The 21,820-nt window shown below is 37.7% G+C and overlaps 1 protein-coding gene and 2 long non-coding RNA genes across 3 annotated transcripts in view; all 3 read right to left on the minus strand.

The window, feature by feature from the left end:
* Positions 1-186: 186 nt before the first annotated feature.
* Positions 187-4,694, minus strand: LOC106858947 (beta-1,3-galactosyltransferase 2-like). The gene has a single exon (XM_014885880.2). It carries the CDS (start codon positions 4,287-4,289, stop codon positions 3,204-3,206), a length of 1,086 nt encoding a protein of 361 aa, XP_014741366.2. The 5' UTR covers positions 4,290-4,694; the 3' UTR covers positions 187-3,203.
* LOC148222850 (uncharacterized) lies at positions 193-8,138 on the minus strand. Its single transcript, XR_015805501.1, has 3 exons — positions 7,629-8,138; positions 5,188-5,287; positions 193-274 (listed from the first exon to the last, which is right to left on the minus strand). It is a non-coding gene; the product is annotated as an uncharacterized LOC148222850 (long non-coding RNA).
* A 1,407-nt stretch (positions 8,139-9,545) lies between these two features.
* The window catches only part of LOC148222851 (uncharacterized), a 411,241-nt gene continuing 398,966 nt past the window's right edge, over positions 9,546-21,820 (minus strand). The window contains exons 5-7 of the long non-coding RNA XR_015805502.1: positions 20,962-21,048; positions 15,988-16,089; positions 9,546-10,453 (exon numbers count right to left, since the gene is read on the minus strand). This is a non-coding gene — a long non-coding RNA (uncharacterized LOC148222851). The remainder of the gene's footprint in view (positions 10,454-15,987; positions 16,090-20,961; positions 21,049-21,820) is intronic.

Raw genomic sequence — 21,820 nt, forward strand, 5'->3', positions numbered from 1 at the left:
CACTAAAATCTGGAAGTTATTTAATAACATGAAGCAGCTCTATGCAGGTACATCAGTTTGTTCATCAAAGTTATAAAAATATTTCTTCAAGGCAATGCTATAAATATAGAATTTATAAAACAAAGCAATATGCATAAAATATGGTTTCATATTCTTGATATTCTGTTAGAAACAACACTACCCACCTTGAAAGAGATGTACAATGAATAAATGTCTAAAGAGCAGCACTTCAAAATTTCAGCCGCTGTTCCTTGTGCTTGGTACGAAATATGTACTGCAGGGACACAGGAAAAGAGTTAATAATTCATATTAAATTACGAGAGATCACCCAGACTACTTCTTTTCATTTTCTGAATTGAAAATCTTAAGGATAATGTTGTTATATACTTAATTATTGCCTCCACCAATACAAGGATATCAATAATGGTAACTCAAGACATGGATAAACTCCCAAGAAGCTTAAAAAGGCAAATATTTCTACTTCATTAAGTTAACTAAATTTTCTACAAAATCTAGACTTTAAACTGCTGATTTGGAACTGGCCCATGCCAACCAGGAGAGAGACTGGGAGGCAAAGTATGGAAATGAAAGAGTAAGTACTACTTCATGTGCATGAGCTATCTAGACAAATTGGGACATCCTGAATGGGGCTCAGCACAGGGCTCTGGTACCTTTAAAGCCCACAGGTACAACATTAATGATTTGAGTAATCACTAACACCCACACTACCAATTACTGATCACAGGAAAACTTCTCTAGATCACTTCCTATTCCTTTTATCCTTTCACCAGTATGGGCTGGCTGATGAACTGGTTCATTTTACTGGCAAGTCTATAGCTTTTAGTAGTTTTAGCTTTGGTATTTATTCCTGCTAGGAGTTGTAAACTCCCCCTGCTTCTATAACTGTACAGAGGTGTGGCAGACTCCACAGACTCCAAACAAAACGGAAGAATTAGTATCATTATAGCTTTTATTTGTACAGCTGGCAAATCCCTGTTAGTATAATTGATTGTGCTGCTTGTGCACTCAGCTTCAGGCTGTGGTGAAGCCTCTATTACCTTATCTTAAACAATCATGGAATCATTACAGTTGGAAACACCTCCAAGTTCATTTAGTCCAATCTTTCACGGAGCACCTCCGTGCCAACTAAACCGCAGCACTGAGTGCCATGTGCCACATGTCCTGTCATTTCTTGGAACACCTTCAGCAATGGTGACTCCACCACTTCCTGGGCAGCCTGTTCAAATGCTTCACAGCTCTTTCCATGAAGAAATTCTTCCTGATGGCCAACCTGAACCTCCCATGGTGCAGCTTGAGGCCATTTCCTCTCATCCTGTCTCTGGTTGCCTGGGGGAAGAAGCCAACCACCTTTCTATAACCTCTTTTCAGGCAGTTGTAGTTTGTGATAAGAGATCTCCCCTGAGCCTCCTTTGCTTCAGGCTCTTCATCAGACCTGTGCTCCAGGCCCTTCACCAGCTCAGTTGTCCTTCTCTGGACTCACTGCAGCATCTCAAAGTCTTCCTTGGACTGGAGGGCTCTGAACTGGACACAGGATTTGAGGTAAGGCCTCACCAGTGCTGGGTATAGATGGATAATCTCTTCCCTGGTCCTGCTGGCCACACTATCCCTGATAAAAGCCAGGATGCTCTTAGCCTTCTTGGCCACCTGGGCACATGCTGGCTCTTGGTCAGCTGCACTCAGCCAACACCCCCAGGTCCTTTTCTGCTGGGCCCTCATCTTCAGGAATTACTGAATAACCTGGATTGCCATCCAGGTAATAGGAGGACATGTGAGGGTGGAGTTTGGTTTTGCTCACTTTTGTGGGTTGTTACTCCACAGCTATGCATGACATGGTGTTCCTCACCTAGATTAAGGGTGTTCCCTTTATTATGTTTATTATTATGTTCCCAGATTTCAGAGTTGAGCTCATTACCTTGTTTAATGTAAGGTAAAGATGTCAGCTATACAAGATAGCATGGCTACTATCAAGTAATCCACATATTATGTCCAAAAAGACCCATTTTTTAAACACAACATCCTGGAAAACTTTTTAAATTTTAGAAAATATTGGGAGACCCAGGAAAGCCCAGATGAATAGGTACCCATTTGAGAAAAAGTGTCCAGTGTAGGTATTGGACGAGTAAGAATATTCCTTAATCAAAAGGTTTTAAACCAAATTCCCATAAGGGAGAATTGCACTGTGTTCAGTGGCTGCAGCACAGGTTCCCACTGTCAGTCCTGGGTGGAATGGAGCTGCACAGAGCACAGAAAGATGCACTGCAGGATTCAGGGGTTTCTTTGTTGAAAACCATAATGTACATTTGTAAAATGCCATCTGGGATGCATATAATGTATACTCACTTTCTCACTTCACCTCCAGCTGAAAGTGCTTGGTGTTCATGTGATTGATATTTTGATTCCCACGATAGGGACTTGGACTGAAACGTTCATCTTCTGAGGTTAGTAAGCATCATCTTGTTTTTCACTTAACTATTTTGTACACAGCTGAGTGCCTTAAAAAGTAATTTAATATCTCACTAACAGGACAGTCTATCAGGATTTAATTTTCCTCTTTTTATTACATCTCCATGATAACAAATAAGTGGTATTTTGTGTGTGAGGTATTCTTTGTATATGTGACCACAGAGAGTAGTAGCCACTGTGGGCACTAACTGAGATCTGGGAAATGCTAATGTTAGATTTTCTGAGGAAGCAGTTTTTGCCCACATTTCTGGCACTAATTCCCCAGCACAGGATATCACATATGCTTTCTTCTTCAGTCACACTGGAATGAGTACATTTAATGGTACATAGGCAAATTACATCTGAACAGTATAAAATTACCACATTAATTTCTCAGTTTTTAATGAAAGAACAAGTTTCACTGCATTGTCTTTGCTTTTTCTTCAGTAGGGTTGATATGGTCTCTTGCTGTATTTTAAAATGCTTTAAAAATTAATTGATGCTTCATCCAAAACTAAATAAGGTACCAATCAGTATTCACTCAACAGAGAAAGGCTTCTTTATGGAGGAAAAATCCTTTGAACTCAACCTAATACAATACCTAGGCACCTGATTCAGGATGTCCATGGACCTAGAAAGTTATCATTACACAGATGTTCTGTTCCTACTAAGAAAACATCTGCTGCTTTGCCCATTGTCAAAGAAAGTTCCTGGGATGCCCCAGGACGGACCCTTCTCTTCTAACACGTGTGTTTCTTCTTCTGCAGCATTTCCCAGTAGTGTATGTGTTCGTGTGGCTCGATGTAATGAGATGTAATTATTTTATTGTACGTACAAGGAGAAAATGGGACCTTGTGTAAGTTGAACAGTGAATAAGAAACTGGTACTATTTCTACTCCCTTTGCATTAAGACAAAACCCTACGTAAACATCTTCCAAATGTATATGCTTAATCATTAAAGAGGCATTGACAATTTTTGCAGCCAGGTCTCCAGAAAAGACGTAGCCAGTTCCTGAACAGAAAGGGTGGTATCTGTTACCTGGGAATTCTTCTTCTGATATGTACCATTTACTGGCTTTATTCCGAATAGGGGTGTGCCCTTTCATTAAATGGCCTGTGAAATAATTCTGTGTGGAAGGTGGGAGAGGCCTGAGGAGCTTTTCAATCAGGTGCATCGTGTTGACAAAAACATCAGTGTCCGTCTTCATGGCAAACCTCGTGCCGCTGCAGTAAGAGGCCACCCACCTCATGCCCATCAGAGTTTTAAGAGTTAGGTTGTTGTAAGTGTCCAGGAAGTCCTGTTGGATGATGTCGTGATACTGCTCGCTTTCTCTCTGCAGGACGTCGTTGTTGGCCGCCTTGGCGTCGATGCCCAGCATGAAGAGGCGCACAACGTGAGCGCCCGGCACCGCAGCCTCGCTGCCCCAGCTCTGCCGGATGGCCCTGCGGCGCTGCAGCTCCCATGCCGTCGTTGCTATCAGCAGCACCAAGAAAGGTGTTTTATCTTTACACTTGTCTTCTTCATTAATGAGGAATGTAAATGACTGCCTAGGAGTGGGTGTGGCTTTATTCACAGATATCTCATTTTCGGGTGGTAGTTCCCCATTTTCTTTCCCTGAGATTTGTTTGAAATTTGTCAGGACTTTTTTAAGTAAACTCTTTTCATTTTTCTTGTGAAGATCATCACTTTTAAGTTGAGCAGGAAGGTGATGAGAAGTATAAAGATAGGAAATCAAATATACTGCTGTAAAAGAGATGGTGAAAGCCAGAAAAAGACTTCTCTTAGTGCATTTTGTAGGAGAGAGAAATTTACCACAGTAGCTCATGTTGGCAGCCGTGAGAGGATGCACAAGAAGCACAGATATTTTGTCAGAAGAGCAGCTAATTTGTAGTTGTTTTCCTCTGTGACACAGGAAGATAAAAGCGACTTTCAGGCTTCCAAGTCTTCAGGATTCCTTTCATTTTGTTATTGTTAAAAGAATGCCAATATTTCATTTTAGAATAAACTGCAGAAATTTTTATCAAAGACAAAAAAATTTTAAAATTTCTTCATTAAAGCTTCAGTCTTTTCTTCCAAAGAGAAATGCAGTATGATAGAAATAGTAAGAAATAAATGAAACTAAATAAATACACTATTAAAAGTAATAATTTAATCAGGTAGAAGAGAAATTATACAGATCTATATTTAAATATTAAAATATATGTAATTTATAAAGACAGCTTAACTCCCTGTAGGCTTTACAAAAAGTTATCACATAATTGAATCATCCAAAGTTAATGAAATATTATGATTGATTATGGATTCATAGTATTGGAGGCTATTATGATAAATCAAAAATTTGATGCATGGCTGAAAGTGATTGTCTAGGCTCTATAAAACATTAATGCAGACAGACTTTGAGATGAAGTGTCCCCTGCCAGCAACTATCTCTGTGAAGAATGCTTGAAACAACTGTCTTAATCTAGATCCATACATTTCAAATGGCTTCAGCTGAAGGATCCCATCCTCCCTGACTGCAGACAGGTAAAGTATAAATACTGGAACTGTACACATACTGTAGTTTTGGGTAGTTATTTGTGATTTCCATAATGTCCACTTTCAAATTTTGGCTTCCTTCAATGAAACAATACAGAAATTTATCTAAGCCTTGGAGTTGCTCCACAGTTCTTCTGCTCCACAAAGAATCGACAGATTTAGGAGGACTTAAATATCAGGAATCCTACCTCTGTTCCCATGGAGAATCTACGGACAAGCTCACAGGTCCTTGACTTTCTGTTTGATAAGGTGAAAATACTCTGTCACTTGCAGCAATGAAGAGACAGCCTATAAAAAGGAGACTGGATTTAATAACTTTAGAATATGCAGTAGAAATGCAAAGAAACTAATTTATGCTTGACTATAATTTAATCTGGATAAAATTGATATTGCATAATCTAAATGTAAATGTGTGTTGGATAACCCTTGGCCAGCACACAAACACTCACCCACATGCTCACTCCACTTCCCCTCTCCACAGGAGGACAAGGGGAGAAAATAGGATGAAAGAGTTCATGGACCAAGGTAAAGGACAGGAAGATCACTTACTGGATACCATCTAGGACAGAACAAAGCTGGCCAAGATGAATTTTAAATACATTTAGATAGTGAGAAACAGAAACAAAAATAAAACCCAATAGCTCCTCCCCATCTTTTCCTGGGCTCAACTCAACTTCTTTTTCTGCCCCTTCAGCAGCAGAAGGGGGTTGGGGATTAAGGTCCCTTCCTGTTCCTCCTCCTGTTCAAACAGATCTGCTCCAGTGAGAGCTCTCCAAGGGTCAGAGTACCTGCTGGAGGTTGCAGAAAAAGGACATAAGGATATTCTGTGATAAACTGGTCAATATTTCAATGCAGCTCACATGTACCAGACACACCTATAAAATATTAAGAACACAGCAAGTAATAGCTTAGCTCTAGCAGTCTTCCTTCTTATGTTTTCAGCTCTTTAGAAACTGTATATTTTGGCATCATAACATATTAAATAACCAGGATCCAAAAACAAGGTAAGAAAGGACATGGTCACTATGATATCAGAAGTCAAGAGGCATTTCTGTACCCATTAAATGCTTTACTGTTATTTGAAATACAAGAATTTCAGCACATGAAAATGAAAGAGCAGGAGGTAATTTTCAATGTTCTAAGTGTGGTTCTGTACTGCAGTTTTCTTGATGAAGCTAAAGGTATTTTGTCAAAGTCTTTGACTTCTGTTACTTTTGACAGTGCAATTCCAGTAGATGAAATCCTGGTTCCACTGTGGAAAGAACAGAAACTTCTAAGAAGACTTTTCTAGGAGGCAACTAAAATATTTATTGCTTCATATTGATTGAGTTATCAGTAGAAAATTCATGCTGCTGAAGAGCAAAGAGTATCTATGTCTTCAAAAATATAGTTTATCTTGCTTATGACTTTAAAGTGCCAAGAAGCTCCCAAAATACAATACTCCTTTTCTATTAAATTTTTTCCACAGAAAAAAAGAAAAAAACTTTAGAAATAAATGCTTACCCACAATAATTACCCATACCATTAAAACAAAACAATTGTAATTATGAAAATTATTTTTCTAAAGCCAACTGTGTAGCAAAATGCAGTGTATATAGGTTGCCTTAGGATACACTGATTATTCAGATGAACACGCATTTAACTACATTCAGATTTTAAAATTACTTCATATGTGCTAAACTTCCCCCTCCCCCCCCATAATCGGGCCTTATTAAAATAATAAAAAGGAAGAAGAAGATGACTGAAAAGGAGTAGAGAAAAGCAGGGAAGGTATTAGAAAAAAAGGTAAAATGATATTATAAATATAATGTTAATTATTTATTAATTAAATTATTAATTATTAATATTATATTTATATATCAGATAATATTATATTAGTTATTATTTATTAATTAAATTAATAATTATATAAATAAAATAATATACCATTTCTCTGCACTCCTGTTTATGTTATCTTTTCCTTATTTATTAGAAAAAGACAGATTTGAGAGTTCATGAGTGAAAATCTACCTCGCTGTGTTCTAATTCTACCCTATCCCATCACAGATTTTGAAAGGCTATAAAACGAAGAAAACCAATCCCTCACATTGTAGCAATGCTTTGACATTCTCCCAAATTCTTGAAGTAATGAGTTTTGAAGTGCAGGCCGTTGAAGGTGCTCCCACAAATGGCAAATTTCTAATTAATCTTTTGAGGAAATGCTAGGTGTGTTTGAAGGCTGCCAGAAAGCACCAGACAGGGCTGATTTAATCCCAAACTGCCAGTTGGCAAACAGATCACAGCACCTCCTCTAGTTAGCCCTGGCTTGGTTAAGCCAGCTTGGAGGCAGATTGGCTAAATGTCCCTGAAAGGATGAGCAGGGAAGCGAGGGAAGAGCAGGAGATGCACCCACCTAGACTAAAGGCAGCGTCTCCTGGAGAGGAGCTCCATCGGGGCTCTGCCGTGTCCTGCAGCCCTTCTGGCTCAGCTCAGGCTCACCGGTCCCTTGGCAAGAGCAGGCTGTGCTAAGTCCAGCCCCACCTCCTGCTGGCTCTGTGAGAGCTCCCAGGGATGGCCCTGGAGTCAGTGAGATGAACCAATAACTACTCCACCCCTCTTTTTTGAAACCTCTGTGGAATTTCAATCTCACCTGCCACGGTATTTGGAGGATGAACTTGGGCATCTCAGTGGCATTTTGCTCTAGGTGGCTGTAAAGAGAAGCAGAGATATTGCAGTTTCTGTCAGTACTAGTTTGTTATTGTGCTGCAGGTGAAAAAAAGCTGTCTTAAAACCACACAAGGAGCAGAGAGCTGCTTGTACCTCCTCTTACCTGCACCATTTGGCTTCCCAGAGAACCCAGGCAACCATTCTGTGGTTTACACATAGAAACTCATCTGAACATGTACTGCTGAGGTGTGACACGGATCAGTGCTGAAATAAAATTGTCTTGATATGTATTGTTGGAAATATATACATTCAGTTTTTCAAAAATTTAAAATAAGATTTTTTATGAGTAAAACACATGGTCAGTGATCCTTAAAACCACCACCTGTTACAATGATTACAGCAATTTGAAAAGCAAAGGGCTTAATTAACTGTGAAGAGAATCAAACACTTTGCATAAAACAATGGAAAAATATATTAATAACAACTGCACATATTTAAGGTGCATATGGAATTAATTTAAGAAATGTATAAAGTATTTATCTGCCAGTGTAGTGTAAAATCCTTGTATATGTCCTTTTCTGATTTCAATTATGCCTAGACTGAGCTAATCTGATCAAAATGCTAATTCTACACAGGAATAGTACTCTTCCCCCCCCCCACTGGAATATTAATAATTCTTTTTTAAATTAACCAGAAATACATGAAAAATTGAAGAAGAATTTTAGATTTTTTTTTCTTTACATAAATGCACTTTGGATTTAAAAATAGTCTCCAAAGAGAAGTGAACAGTAACAGGTGTCCTAGAATTTGCTTGTCTCCAGTTATCTGCTATATATTTTTTTCCTAAAGTACATACAGAAATATGGCTGCCAAATAATGAATCACATATAAACAGCACAATTCCCTCTCTGTTTTTATGGAAATTAAATGCAAGAAAATTTGTCATGGGACAAAAGGGGAGCACCTGTCTGCAAGGAGCCAAGAATTTTCTGTTAGTCTAACAAAAGTGTCCTATCAGCTGTTAGTATAATTTGTTATTAAAGGTCGAGTGAAGAAGGGAATATATTTCTACATGCAGTCCCTGGTATCTCCCTCTCTTGCCTCATGTCACATTCACCTTCTTTAATGCTCCTCTGGTGGGATCCTTTGAGTCAGTGGCACCAGCTTTTCTCAAGGAGATGGACAAGGAGAGGAGCTTATGGCAAATTACCTGCCAGTGCCCAACATCCTGGAACATCCTGGTCTTTGCTACCCAAGAAGGGTTAATTTCTGTGTATTTTGCAAGACAGCACTTTCCTTTCTTTCTTGGTTCTCAGTTGCCTGATTATATAACGCTGTGCTGTGTATAACACGTGCTGTGTTGGTTTTGGGTATTTCCTCCTCTTGTTCTTTGACTAAATGATTAAATGATTATGACTGAAGCCACCTTTGTCCAGCTGCCAAGAAGTGCATCCTCATAGCAGTAAGTAATTAGCCATTGGTTACACTTTTCCTCGGTTATCATCCTATATTACATTTCTCTGTACTTCTGTTTCAGGGCCAAGAAAACATACTCAACACAGAGTAGCTATTTCCTGCAGAAAGAAGGACAAATATCTAGCAGGTTGTGGAAAGGCAAAGTAATCAAGTAACAGGAACTAATTCACTACATAGTTTGCTATTCCAGTTTTAAAGAGCTAGAACAAATTCAAGTCCTTATCCTGTTAACTGATCTGATCACAGAGTATCTATGTGAACTATAAGGAAGAACGTGCTTGGGGGCTGTAGCCATGGAAAGGGGTTTTAACCCTTTAAGTGCAGCAGAAATAAGATGCACAGCTACATGGTCATCTTTCATGATAGGGAAGAAAGAGACAAGTTTATTCAGAAACACACTTGGTTTTATAGCATGACTCGCAATTCCAAGAGTAGAGGAAAGGTGACTGGTTCAGAGAGAAGACACCCCATTCCCAGGGCCTGGTCACACACCACAACAGGTGTTGTATCTTTATTATTGACTCCTTTTTATTTTGACCAAGTTATCACCCTGTGAGAAATTCTCCCTAGCTTTGAGCTGAACCAGCTTATGGGCTGGGAACAGAGCTGAAAAGCTCCAGCCTGCAATATTTTTCAGGCTGTAATTTGCTTTCTCAGTATGTGTCCCTACAGGGGGCATAGTACAGAGAATAATCTAATAATGCTATAGCAATTTGCTGTCTTCTGTCTGAGTTTGTGTTTGTTCCAGGTGACCAGTATCCCTTAGAAAATGCCCTTCTAGTGGCACTAGAATGACACTATTTTTTATCAGCAAAGATGCTGAGCATTGTGAACTAGTAATTCTAAGGGAAGATGTCCTCCACAGTTTTAGGTTCTTTGGCAGATACATATACACAATATAAGTATTCATCTAGATAAACAAAATATGAGGTTGAGAATGAGAGTTCTTTGAACTGTTGGACCGTCTAGAAATGTCTATAAATTAATAGAGACCTTAGCATAGCTTTTAGACCACAAGTCACCTCAAAACAGTATCAGTTTCAACCATGTAATTTCTGACAAATGTCTGCATGTGTCTTTCTAATCTGTATTTAAATAATTTAAGCCCTGTAACCTTCCAAAGCATCTATTTAATGTAATGCCTCATTACTCTATTTCCTGAATCCAAACTGATATTCCATGCTACTTGAATTCATTACCTCTTGAAGAACAGTTTTCTCTGTGATAACTTTTCTCTTGTCCCTTCTCAGACTTTACTTAACATATTTGCTGACCTTCGAACCACTTTCATTCCTCCTCCTCCTCAGTTCTCTCCAGTGGATTCTTATCTCCCTGAAAGGACAAAGGGGATTCCTTACCTCAGGTGAAGCCTTTCCCTGTTGGGGAAGAGAATGGAAGGAGAATAGGAGGATTCCTTTATGTCTCCTCCAGGCTTTCTCCCTGTTTGTACACTTTGAGTGTTAGAACCCTGGTCACTGAGAATTTTAGACTTTCTGTGCTGACAGGCACAGAGCTCCAGAACACTGCATTTGACCTGAGGCTGTAGAGAAGACTTCCAAAAGTGAATGATAGAACTGAAATTATGGGTGTGTAGTTTCAATAGAAGTGTGTAATATCACATGGTGGAAAACTTAAAAAGTCCACGTTGTGCACCACGGGTGGTTGGTTACTGGGTTAAAAGTAAAAATAATTTAGGTGTAATTTCTTAATTGGACAGTTTATCCTTAAAAGGCGTCAAAACCAATGTCAACGATTTACAATATTTACAGCAACTTTTAGGAGAAATCAATTAAATCAGGCCAATTTTAGGAATCACCAATGATGAACTTACACCACTTTTCAACTTATTAAAAGGAAACTACGACATTAAGTCTTCCAAAATGCTTACACCTGAGGCCCAAAAAGCCCTTGAAAAAATTGCTAAAACCCTTCAACAAAGACAAGCACATCATTGTGCGATGTCACAGCCGTTTCTTCATACAGTGTTTTAAAAAAATGGAATTATATAATCTCATATTTCAATAAGGCACCTCAAAGAAAAATCCTTTGCTGATTATCAAATGGATTTTCTTATCCTACAAATCTCCATAAACAGTTTTTACAACATTAGAAATGACAACTCAAATCATAATCAAAGCAAGAGCAAGATTGCTAACGACAAACAAAAATTTTGCAAGAATTTATCTACCATTGAAAAAAAATTAATTAAGCATTGCAAAAATCAAAATAATTGCAAAGTAAATTGCTAAACTATTCAAGTGTCTGTTCAATTCACTTTCCAAGCCACAAACTGTTGCAAACAAAATTAAGTTTTAAAAAACCAATGCTGAGTAAAGTACCGTTAGGTGCAATCACATTATTCACTGATGGTTCAGGAAAAACACACAAATGAGTAACGATATAGCAAAACCCAAAACAAAAACATAAAAATCAAACATTCAAATAGTAAAAAGTTCTCCACAAATTGTGGCGTTAGTAACAGTAGTCAAAGCATTTCAATTATTTCAAGAACCCCTCAATCTAATTACAAATTCACCTTATGTAGGCAATGTAAAAAAAATAGAAAAAACACTCTTAAAAATATTAATAATGATGATCTGTATCATTATCTTACATGCATGCAAAAAGTTTTACAACACAAAAAAATCAAATATTTTATTTCTCACATCAGAGCACATTTTTCACTTCCAGGATTCTTAGTAAAAGAAAATGCAAAAGCAAACAAATTAACAATGCCCATTACAAACACCTTGCCAAATATTTTTCAGCAGGCAAAAGTGAATCACGCATTTTTTCATCTAAATGTGCAAGCACTTATGCAAGCATTTCATATTTCCAGAGATCAAACAAGAGCAATCATAAGTGCTTGTCCAGATTGTTAACTCTTGCAAACCTCCTGTATCCACTGGAGCAGTGAATCTGAGAGGATTGTAGAGTCTATAATTGTGGCAAACAAACGTCACAAAATACCCGTCTTTCGGAAAACTCAAAAATATCCAAGTAGCAATAAACACCTTTTCAAGTGCACTCTTTGCCTCCTTGTATACAAGAAAAACACACGTCAACATTTTCTGCAAGCATTCGCTTCACTGACTGTGTCTCAAGAAATAAAAACAAACAATGGCCCTGCCTAAAAAAACAGAAAAGCTAAAACATTCTTAAAATATTGGAGTGTGTGTGACACCTTTGGCATCCCTTACTCTTCCACAAATCAAGCAATCATTAAAAAAACATTAAATCCCTTTTAAATTAACAAAAAAAGGAGAGAGGCAAACGCTACGCCTCAAATGCGCTTGAACAAAGCTCTGTATGTTTTAAATTTTTTAAACAGCTCTTTTACAGAACTGAATCCACCAATCATCAATTTTTCCAACAGAAGTAAATAATCTCTTTAATTAACTGAGCCTTACACCACTGTAGAAAAAACTTTTGAAAATACACATGTATGTATGTATTGTCATCATAGTTATCATGATATTTGTACCTTGTCTACTCCGGTATATCCAACAGAAGTTTAACAAAACTGTCAAAGCAGTGTTAATGATTCAGACAGGAGGGGGAGAAGTTGGAACCCTGGTCACTGAGAATTTTAGACTTTCTGTGCTGACAAGAGAACACTGCATTTGACCTGAGACCGTTGAGACGGGTTCCAAAATTGAATGACAGAACAGGGATTATGGGTGTGTAGTTTAAATAGAAGTACGTAATATCACATGGTGGAAAACTTAGACTTTAAAGTAATATATATATAAAGCAAGATGGTGGTTTTAGGGCAGAGGATTGTCCTTCTTCACCTTCTTCTTCATGGGTCTAGGTGCTGTTATGTAATTGGATACAAAAGTCCACATTGTGGGCCATGGATGGTTGGTTATTGGGTTAAAAGTAAAAATAATTTAGGTGTCATTTCTTAACTGGACAGTTTATCCTTAAAAGGCCTAGAAAAGAGAAAGATAGGGTTCCATTTTTAGTTTGTTAGCTTGAAGTGCTGTAGAACTCAAGGTTTGTGAGACTGTAATACAGATAAGAACTAATAAACATCTGAGTCCAAACAAGAAATACTATCTCGCACATTTAATCCCAACCCTGGCAAAAAGAAGATAAGCTGCGATATTTGAGAGACCTTATTCTTTTCTTTTCTTTTTTTTTTTTTTTTTTTTTTGCAGCTATTAGATGTTGATCCACATAATGAGCTGTGTCAGTAACAGGTAGAGCTCATGACCTGCTCCATGCTGAGACACATTTCCACATGGCTGATCAGCTTAGCCAACAGGCTACCTTTGTTTCTCATTCTCTCAGGCAAATTCTATTTTCCCTGCCCATTCACAACCTCATTTCTTTAGTGCATGATTTGAAGTGCCTTGGGAAGCCCTGGTCCGTATAGAATTCGATGTTCATAAGAAACCACTGCCAGGCAGTCTCTGACTCTGGCTTTCAGACATTTTTACAATCCTCTCATGGCAATTTCATCTGCACTGTAGCTCCTTAGTGAGTGATTCTCCCACTGTGAAAAGCACCCCGTCATCAGATCCTTGGCTACCTGTCCAAAAATATCAGCACCGTTGTGTTGATCCCCTTACTTCTGGCAAAGCAATAAGTTCAGTGAGCTTACACTGCTTTTGCCTAAATTTTGGAACTGCTGTACCTTCCATTACAATCACTTTAGCCCCTTTCCTGAGCTTGGCTTTAGAAAGCTGTGTGATTACTGTGTCACCCATTATCACTGCAGACAGATCTCTGACCACCTTGTTGAATTATTTCTTATCTGTATACTACATCACTGAAGATATTTGACTCTTTAAAGATATTCAGAAATGCATCATTTAAATAATAATGTAATAATTTAATAGCGTAATTTAATGATTTGCATGTAATAATTAAAAGGCAGAAAGAGGTGCTTGTATTCTAAGCTATAAATTCTCTTCTACATTTAAGCAAAGGCAACATAGATAAAACTTTCCTACATATAGAAGTGTAGAGTTTTTGATAGGAAGGGTTTTGCAATGATGCCATCTTGTGACCATGGCCAAAATGATGCTGTGTACAAATAGAGCAGTGTTTAATTTTAGCTACTTGAGGCTCAGGCAGTGAGTGAACACACAATGTCAGCACACCAAACTGATGGCATCAGGTACCAGCCTTCATCCTGTTTCTATGTTTGACCCAAAACTGTTTCCCCATGGTTAGGTTTTCATCACGTGGATCTTCAACAGGTAATCCAAACAGAAGGCACCAAACACAACTTCCCATAGTTTATGAGTATTAAAATCCCCACAAACTCAGGGGCTGCTGCATATAGGGAACTGGCTCTCGAATTGTCTTTCAAAATTATACCTCATCCAGAGCCTTCTATCCAGATTTATTTAAGAATTTAAACATACCATGTTAACAGAAAAAGTGGGTCTTGGCAAGGATACTACTTCACTACACCTTAAGTACCGGCATTTTACTATAATTAACTATAATTAACATGTAGATAGGGTAGTGTGAAAAATTCGGTTTAAGATCTGAATTCTGCAAGGAGAGAGTTTATGTTTTAACACAAAAAAAAAGGTAGCTTAGACAAAGTTTGGAAACATGAGAGTAAATATTTATTTGCTGAAGCTGTGTCTGGATTCTTAACTAAATTTATCATGGGCACAAGAACCAGAGCTGCATCACTTTTCTTTATTAACTTTAGTAACTTGGCTAAGTTTTTGCTGGAATTGGACTAAATTAGAATACTATTTGTATTAGAGATGTTTGGAAAATTTATATTTTATAATTAAAAGTTCTGACAATAAGGAGTTACTTAGATCAGTTACAGAAAAAATTAACATAAATGTAATTATGGGTGTTTATGTGTGGGTAGTTACAAACAACTAGTCTGCAGGATTAGTGTCTCCTAATTCCTTATGAGGAGTCCTATAAAAGCTGCAGGATGCTGAAGTCTTTCTTGCCTCATCTCTTTGTTAATCATGAACTTCTGCAGTTTAATTCAGCTAAAAATGACATTTATAAAGCTTCATTATTTGCTAGAACATGAGCTCCTAGTTTTGTCTCCACAGGGGGATATGCACATGGAGAGTCCTGAGCGTTTCTGTTCATCTGCCACTGGCAATAATTCAAGGGGCTCCTTCACTGCAGGGACTGGGAATGTTCCTTCACCAGTGGAAACGTGTGGGTCTCGTGTTCTTCCATGCATGGACTCACCACAGGAAGTCACAACCCAGGAGAGGAAAACCAGAACCCTCTGAGGCTGGGAAAGGCACTGAACCAGCTCTCTCCTCTCCTGGATAGAGTGCCACCATCATCTCTCTGTGCTTGTGTTTTAATGTCACTCTTGCACATCAGGCATGAGCAATGAGTGCTCCTTGGATGTGCAGAAAATGAAATCAAAATGTCACCTCGTTTGGCTGTTCTGACTCAGAGGTGAGTTTAGGGGCAGATGGGGAGAAGCTGGAAGCCTTTCCCACACAGTGGGTGCTGTGAGGATAGACTGGAGTTTAGTTGGGACTTTCAGTTTTATACATCTGAATCTCAGTCCATGTGCTGTTGTATTTGGTAAATAATTTCACTATCCAAAGCTACATTGTATTTCAAGGAGACCCAAGGTGATGCTGACCACTGGAGCTCTCAGGGTTGTTGAGAGCTACCTGATCCAGGCACAGGTTTTACCATTTATATTTTCAGGTTTGTGGTTCTTTTCTAAACCTTTAAAGATAAGCTGCCATAAATGAGGGGGAAATTGTCTTCATTCAGCAGGGCATGTAAAGAAAAAGATGTAAAGAATTATATCTTACTGAGCAAACTATGCCGCGAATTCTACACAGATTAAATTCTCATTTTTAGACAATTCCAAAGAAATACCAGCACAGTGATCTACCTACCTCTCATCCTCTAGTTTGGCCAAAGACATCTGCAAATCCAGATGCAAAGGTGTCTGCTCCTCTGGCATAACTGTTTCAAAACCACAGCATCAAGTTTCATTTCTAAAAGAAGGAAAAGATGCAAGGAGCATGGGTAAATAAAATTTAAAAGCACTTTTACTTTCCTGAGTGAGAATTTCTAAACTATACCCTTCCTGACAAACCCTTCACCCTTCTGCTAGACTCCCAGGGATTTACTCTCAGTCCTGAGAGTCAAGAAGGATTCATTTAGGAGATATTTAGCAAGTTGTCATCTATTTGCCACTATCAGGCAGTTGCACTGTCTTGTTTGGACAGCTTTCAGCAAAATGGGCCCTAAAAGGGCAGAATTTTGGTATGCAAAAGGTATTTGAAAACAAGAACTTTCTTACAAGTATCCCTAAACCCAAAATACTTTCTGAACTGATTTTTTAAAGAAATCCTGGGAAGAAAGATTTTTCTTATATTTTAATTTTACATTACAAGTCTTAAATCCTCTATTAGGCTAAAAATAAGCATGCATTGAAAAGATCCTATTAATCATACTGGACTGAAGGATGAGTATAAACAGGACTGACTTTTCTGGCACTCATGCAAATGTTCAGGTTACACAGTAGAGAAGAGTTTCCATGGGATGAAAGATTTCTCTACAAGTTGCACTTTGCTTATACATAACTAGTTTAAAGTATTTGTATATATTAGTTCAAAGAGGAACTAATAATTATTCTGTGGATGAAATTGATATTCCTTTATCCCTTTAGTCTTGGCTGGGTCTGTAGATGGTGCTGTAACATCACTCATAATAGTATGTGGGCTATGAGGATATTCACTTTTGTCACTGGCCAATACCAAGCTCACATTACAGATTAGTCCTAAAATCCATGTTACCAGTCTCCAAAAAACCAGCTGGGAGTACCAGTTCAAGTTTTATTGGAAAACTGTCTGGTTTACAGCATCTGAGTTTGCCTTCTTATTGTCCACGACAGCCAAATCATTATTTCCTACAGCAAATTGCTCTGAAAATACTCCACTGTAATAAAATAAGAGATGTTTTTATATTCCTGTCAAAAAAAATATTAATTTTATTCTGGTACCTAAACAAACATTACTTTTATGTCAGCAATCTTTTAAAAAGTAGCCTTGTGGCTACAGATTCTTAGAATGCATCATGTAGTACATGCTTTTGTAGTACTTTAAACATCAAAAGGAGAAGAAAATAAATTTGGAATATTTACCAATAAACTTCATCAGTTCAGAATGAATTTATGCAGAAACTGTGCCAAGAAAAGTGCATGTGTCTTCTATATTAAACAATGGATTGTGATGACTGAGCTGATTGCATTGAAATGATTTAATGGGTTTTTTTGATTCAAAAGAAGTTTCACTTCCTGTGGACAGAGCTCCTGAGTTAGAAAACTCAATTTTCAAAATCACTTCTACAAAGCTTGAAGAAGGTGTTCTTTCCTGGTCTTTAAGGAGAGCACAGGAACAGACTGAACCTTTATCAAGAAACTGTACTCAGTCCATTGTACTTAACATAAGGAGATATTTTTCAGATCTCAGACTGGATTCTAAAAGGATAAGATACTTTTTTCCTTATGTCATAGTATTTACAATGGAATATGTCCCTAGCACAGTTTTGTGGGATCCTCTTGACTGGATTGGAATTCACATCACAGGAATTGTGTGGACTTGTTTATACAAGCACAGTTAGTTCACATCATTTGTGAACAATGGAGAGGGTTTAATCTACAGTTTTCTCAAACACTGTAAAAAAAGATCAGACCAGCCACTAAAAATATTTTGCTTTCAAACATGAAATTAAACTGTTACTTCCTTGTTAAAGACTCAGAAGCTTTTCATTACAGTTCTAGATTGTACTGCTGTGTTTAAAAGACAAGGTTATGATGGCTACTAGGAAATTATGTGAGCAACAGAATTGGAAGCTATGAAAAATTTATTACAGCATATTTGATGCATATGGCTGACCTAGGAAAGCAATAATGTCTGCAATGTTCTAAAATTAGTATATGAAGTGGTGAAAACCTATGACATTTTTGATGACTTGCATTCTTCCTCAGTTATGCTCTCCCTATTTCTCGTAGTGGTTTCTGCTACACCAAATAATGTAGTAGCTGAAAAAAATGTAGTTAAAAATTGCCTTAAGGCAAGTACAGAAAGAAGTATTTAGACATGCATTTTTTTTTTTCACTGAGTTCTAATGTTCTTCCATTTTCTACCACACTTGAGCTCCTATATTTTGTTTACATGGTCTATAATTCACTTTTGTACTGCAGATCACTGTCATATAAAACGAGAACCATAGTTTTGAAATGTAGGAATTATTTGTCATAACATGGAAGTAGCAGAAAAAGGGAAGCTACACTCAGCAGCGAAAGCAGGGGAAAGCAAAAACAGTGATGCTGCACAGAGACTTTCCCAGTTCTCAGCATAGCACTTTGTTGGGTATTTCTCTCATAATCAAAAGTTTCCAGAGGAAGAAAGAGCAACTGCTCTCTGCTATCCTCAGAGGATCAAGTCACCTCAAAAGCAAGGGCTCCAACTCCAAAACTCCATGGCCACTCACAAATTTCTTTCCTAGTGTGAAAGTAATGAGATATTTTCAGCCCTTGCATGACTGTCTGAAATACAACAGAGTGTGGTATTAGGAAGGGGAACAGAGAATTGAGAGCTATAACAACACTAACATGTGCCAAATTTAGAGAGAAGCCCGTCATTATAAACAAAGGAGCAAGACCTTTGGAAAATCTGACAGTATTTTAGTATAAACTTGCTTATTCTTTATGATTAGGATTGAGGTAAAGAAAATCTTCTGGAAGTAATAAAGTATTCTATTGTTTTATCTATGGCAAAAATAATAATCAATTGGAAGCTTCTAACTAAATTTCGATGAAAAAAGCATGTCCTTCTTACAAGCTGGCTGTTCACTTTGTCTATGCATATAGGAGAGTCCCTTAAATTGCCTTTTTTGGTGCTATTTCCATGGTCTTAGAAAAGAACTTTTCCCTTCAAACCAAACTGGCCAGTGAAATGAACCTGGGTTTCACACGTCCAAGGATATTTCTTCACTTACTGAACCAATACACACACATTCCTACTTTTTTTTCTTCTTTATATCTCCTATTTAAGGGCTGAAAAGGGGGAAGCATCAATTTTCAAATAAATTTAAAATGTTTTTATTGTTTATTAGCGCAGTTGAAACATTCTGAGTATAGAAAAATTTCCAGGAAACTGTCAGCATTAGTAAAAATACTTGAGGCGTGTTCATGAAATCCTGTTAAGCTAAATTTCCTTCCTCTAAGAGCACAGTGTGATGGAATGCAGCTTTTGTCCCTCCTTTCTTCCATATCTTGTTCCTGAAGTGTGGGACATAATCAAATTCCTAACACCACCCCCTTGATTTCTTATGCACATCTATGCAAATATCGCAATTTAAAATAGTGCTTGTGATTTCCTTCATTACAGGAGCTGCCAAAGTCACTTTATTTCCTTATAGAAACAGTTACATCATAAGTTATTTATTCCCTTTTTTGTAAATAATAGTAAATGGTTCTTCTGCTAGACAATTCAGATTATTGCTCACAAGGGCCATCAAATTATGGATGCACTAAAATACCTACCACCTTAGAGTTTATGATGTATCCAAAAGTCTTGGAAATTTTAATAGGCTGTGATATATTTTGCCACTGCAAGTGGCTTTCACAACTCACTGTGCAATAAATGATTTAACCATTGCCAATCTGTTCTTGGGAATCAAAGGCATTAATTAAAATGCACTTTCTTGATATTTACAATGCCATCCTCCCATAAGTAGAAATGCATGGAGAAGAAATCCCTCTTCAGTGTGAACTTCAGCAAGCAAGGTGAGAACCAGTTTGAGAAGCTTTTGAAGTAGCCCTGAAACAATGTCACAGAAGCATTACTTCAGCTTTAAGGTGGTGCCTGTGTGTGTCTGAAGGTATAAGGTAGGCTGTGGAACTATGAAGCTGTTATTTAAGTCAACTACCATTTTATTGTCCTCGTGCTTCTGTTTCCAGCTTTCCTTCAACCAGTTTTAATTTAACCTTTATGACTTGTGTAAGAATATCTATGTAAAGCTGAATCCCTACCCTCTGTTAAGGGGATACATCCTGATCCAAACCCAGTGTTCTTAGTGGTTTTAAATTTGGGATGGAACAAAAAGAACCCTAAAGGATCCCATCTGTGCACACACAATAAAATGTTCAAACCACTCTATAAAATAATACATAAACTTTATTTCCTACCTGTCTAACTGCACTGCGACATGATATACTTTACATTAGCTATTATTTCTGCAAATTCTCATTTTCTCTGTCAAATGATGCATGAAAGTGAGAATCACTACAGCTTAATGGAATAAGCCTCTTATCAGTGCTATATATCAAAGGCATCCCTCTCTGAACACCTAAGGACAGAGGGATCATATGTTCTAAAACAATTTACTTGAATTCACAATAGGTCGCTGGGTTTGAGGTTTTGCTGCTGTGTTTATTTTTCCCTTGCTGGGGGTACAGTGGTCAGTGTTATGCTGTTATTTGTTCTTTACAGGCTTAAGTGTGCTGGAGGTCAGCAAGGGCTTACAGATAAAGGATGGGGTCAAGAGGGACTCCTCTGTCTTACAGAAGCATTAGATTTGTCTCTATTGCTCAAGTCTGGAAAAGAAAAAAAGTGTGTTTGAAATAATTTATATATTAATATCAATGGTGTAGCAGCATCTACATAATATGAAAAATATAATCATGAATAATTGATGAAGCAGCCAAAAGGAGGCTGAAATACTGAAAGGAGTATTTTATATCCCAGGCTGTTGTCACACAGGCTATGGCCAAAGAACAGCAATGCAGGTTTGGGGTAAGCTACAAGGAGTCATGAGGCAGCAAAGGGGACAGAAAGAGAATTCAAGTCCATGACTACCTTGGCTGATCTCCTCTGCATCTCTTCTCAGCCTGTGGTAACAGTATTTTGTAGCTGCAAGGCAGACAGCACGATTCAAATACCATCCTGGAAGAGAGGCAAACAGGTACATGAGGGGTTGTGTCTTTCATTAATGAAAATAATTTAAAAAAAAATCAAAATTTACCTTTGTAGAGGGCAGAGGGAAGCCCAGGGCTGTGTACAAGGTTTCAAACAGCACAGTAAGAATGAATTCAGAAAACTTCATACATGTCCTCTTTTTGCACATTGTTGAAAGCCAAACTTCAGCTGTCATTTTCTTTAATCATACCAAACTTATGATGTTGTGGGAGAAAGTGAGTCTGACTGAAAGTGTTCAGGTGGCTGCCTACTATTACTTCCCTTTCCAAAGTCCCACTTTCAATATAAAGCTGCATCTTAGCTAGATCTTCTAGCTCTGTGGAGGTTTAGCTTATACAAACTCTGCTTCATTTTCTTAGTTGCACCCTCTTTTGGATTCAGCCAAGTGGTATTTGATTCTTTTTTCATGGGAAGATGACTATGTTATTATATTGACTTTCATATTATTCATACTTTATAGGATGTGTTTCTTGTCTTGAGAAAAGGGCTGTGCCCACAGCATAGTCTGTGCTCCAGAACTTTTGACTTCAATCTAATTTTTTTTGTAGTTTCCTGGTCCTTCTGTGACATTGCCTTTATCTGGGATGATTTTCTCAGCAAATTCCAGCAGCATCCAGATGAATCAAAGAAAGAGTGAATTACTCAGTGAAATTTGAAAAAGTTGAAAAAAAGCTAATAAATATTTGCATGTTTTTAAGAACCTGGACAAACAGATTTCAGAAAGTTTCTTGCAGCAGAA

This window comes from Sturnus vulgaris, chromosome 9 (assembly GCF_052056855.1).
Source record: "Sturnus vulgaris isolate bStuVul1 chromosome 9, bStuVul1.hap1, whole genome shotgun sequence".
Classification (NCBI taxonomy): Eukaryota; Metazoa; Chordata; class Aves; order Passeriformes; family Sturnidae; genus Sturnus; species Sturnus vulgaris.

What these genes read in the sequence shown, in the direction of transcription:
- LOC106858947 (XM_014885880.2), bottom strand. Translation starts at nt 4,289, where the DNA reads ATGAGCTACTGTGGTAAATTTCTCTCTCCTACAAAATGCACTAAGAGA.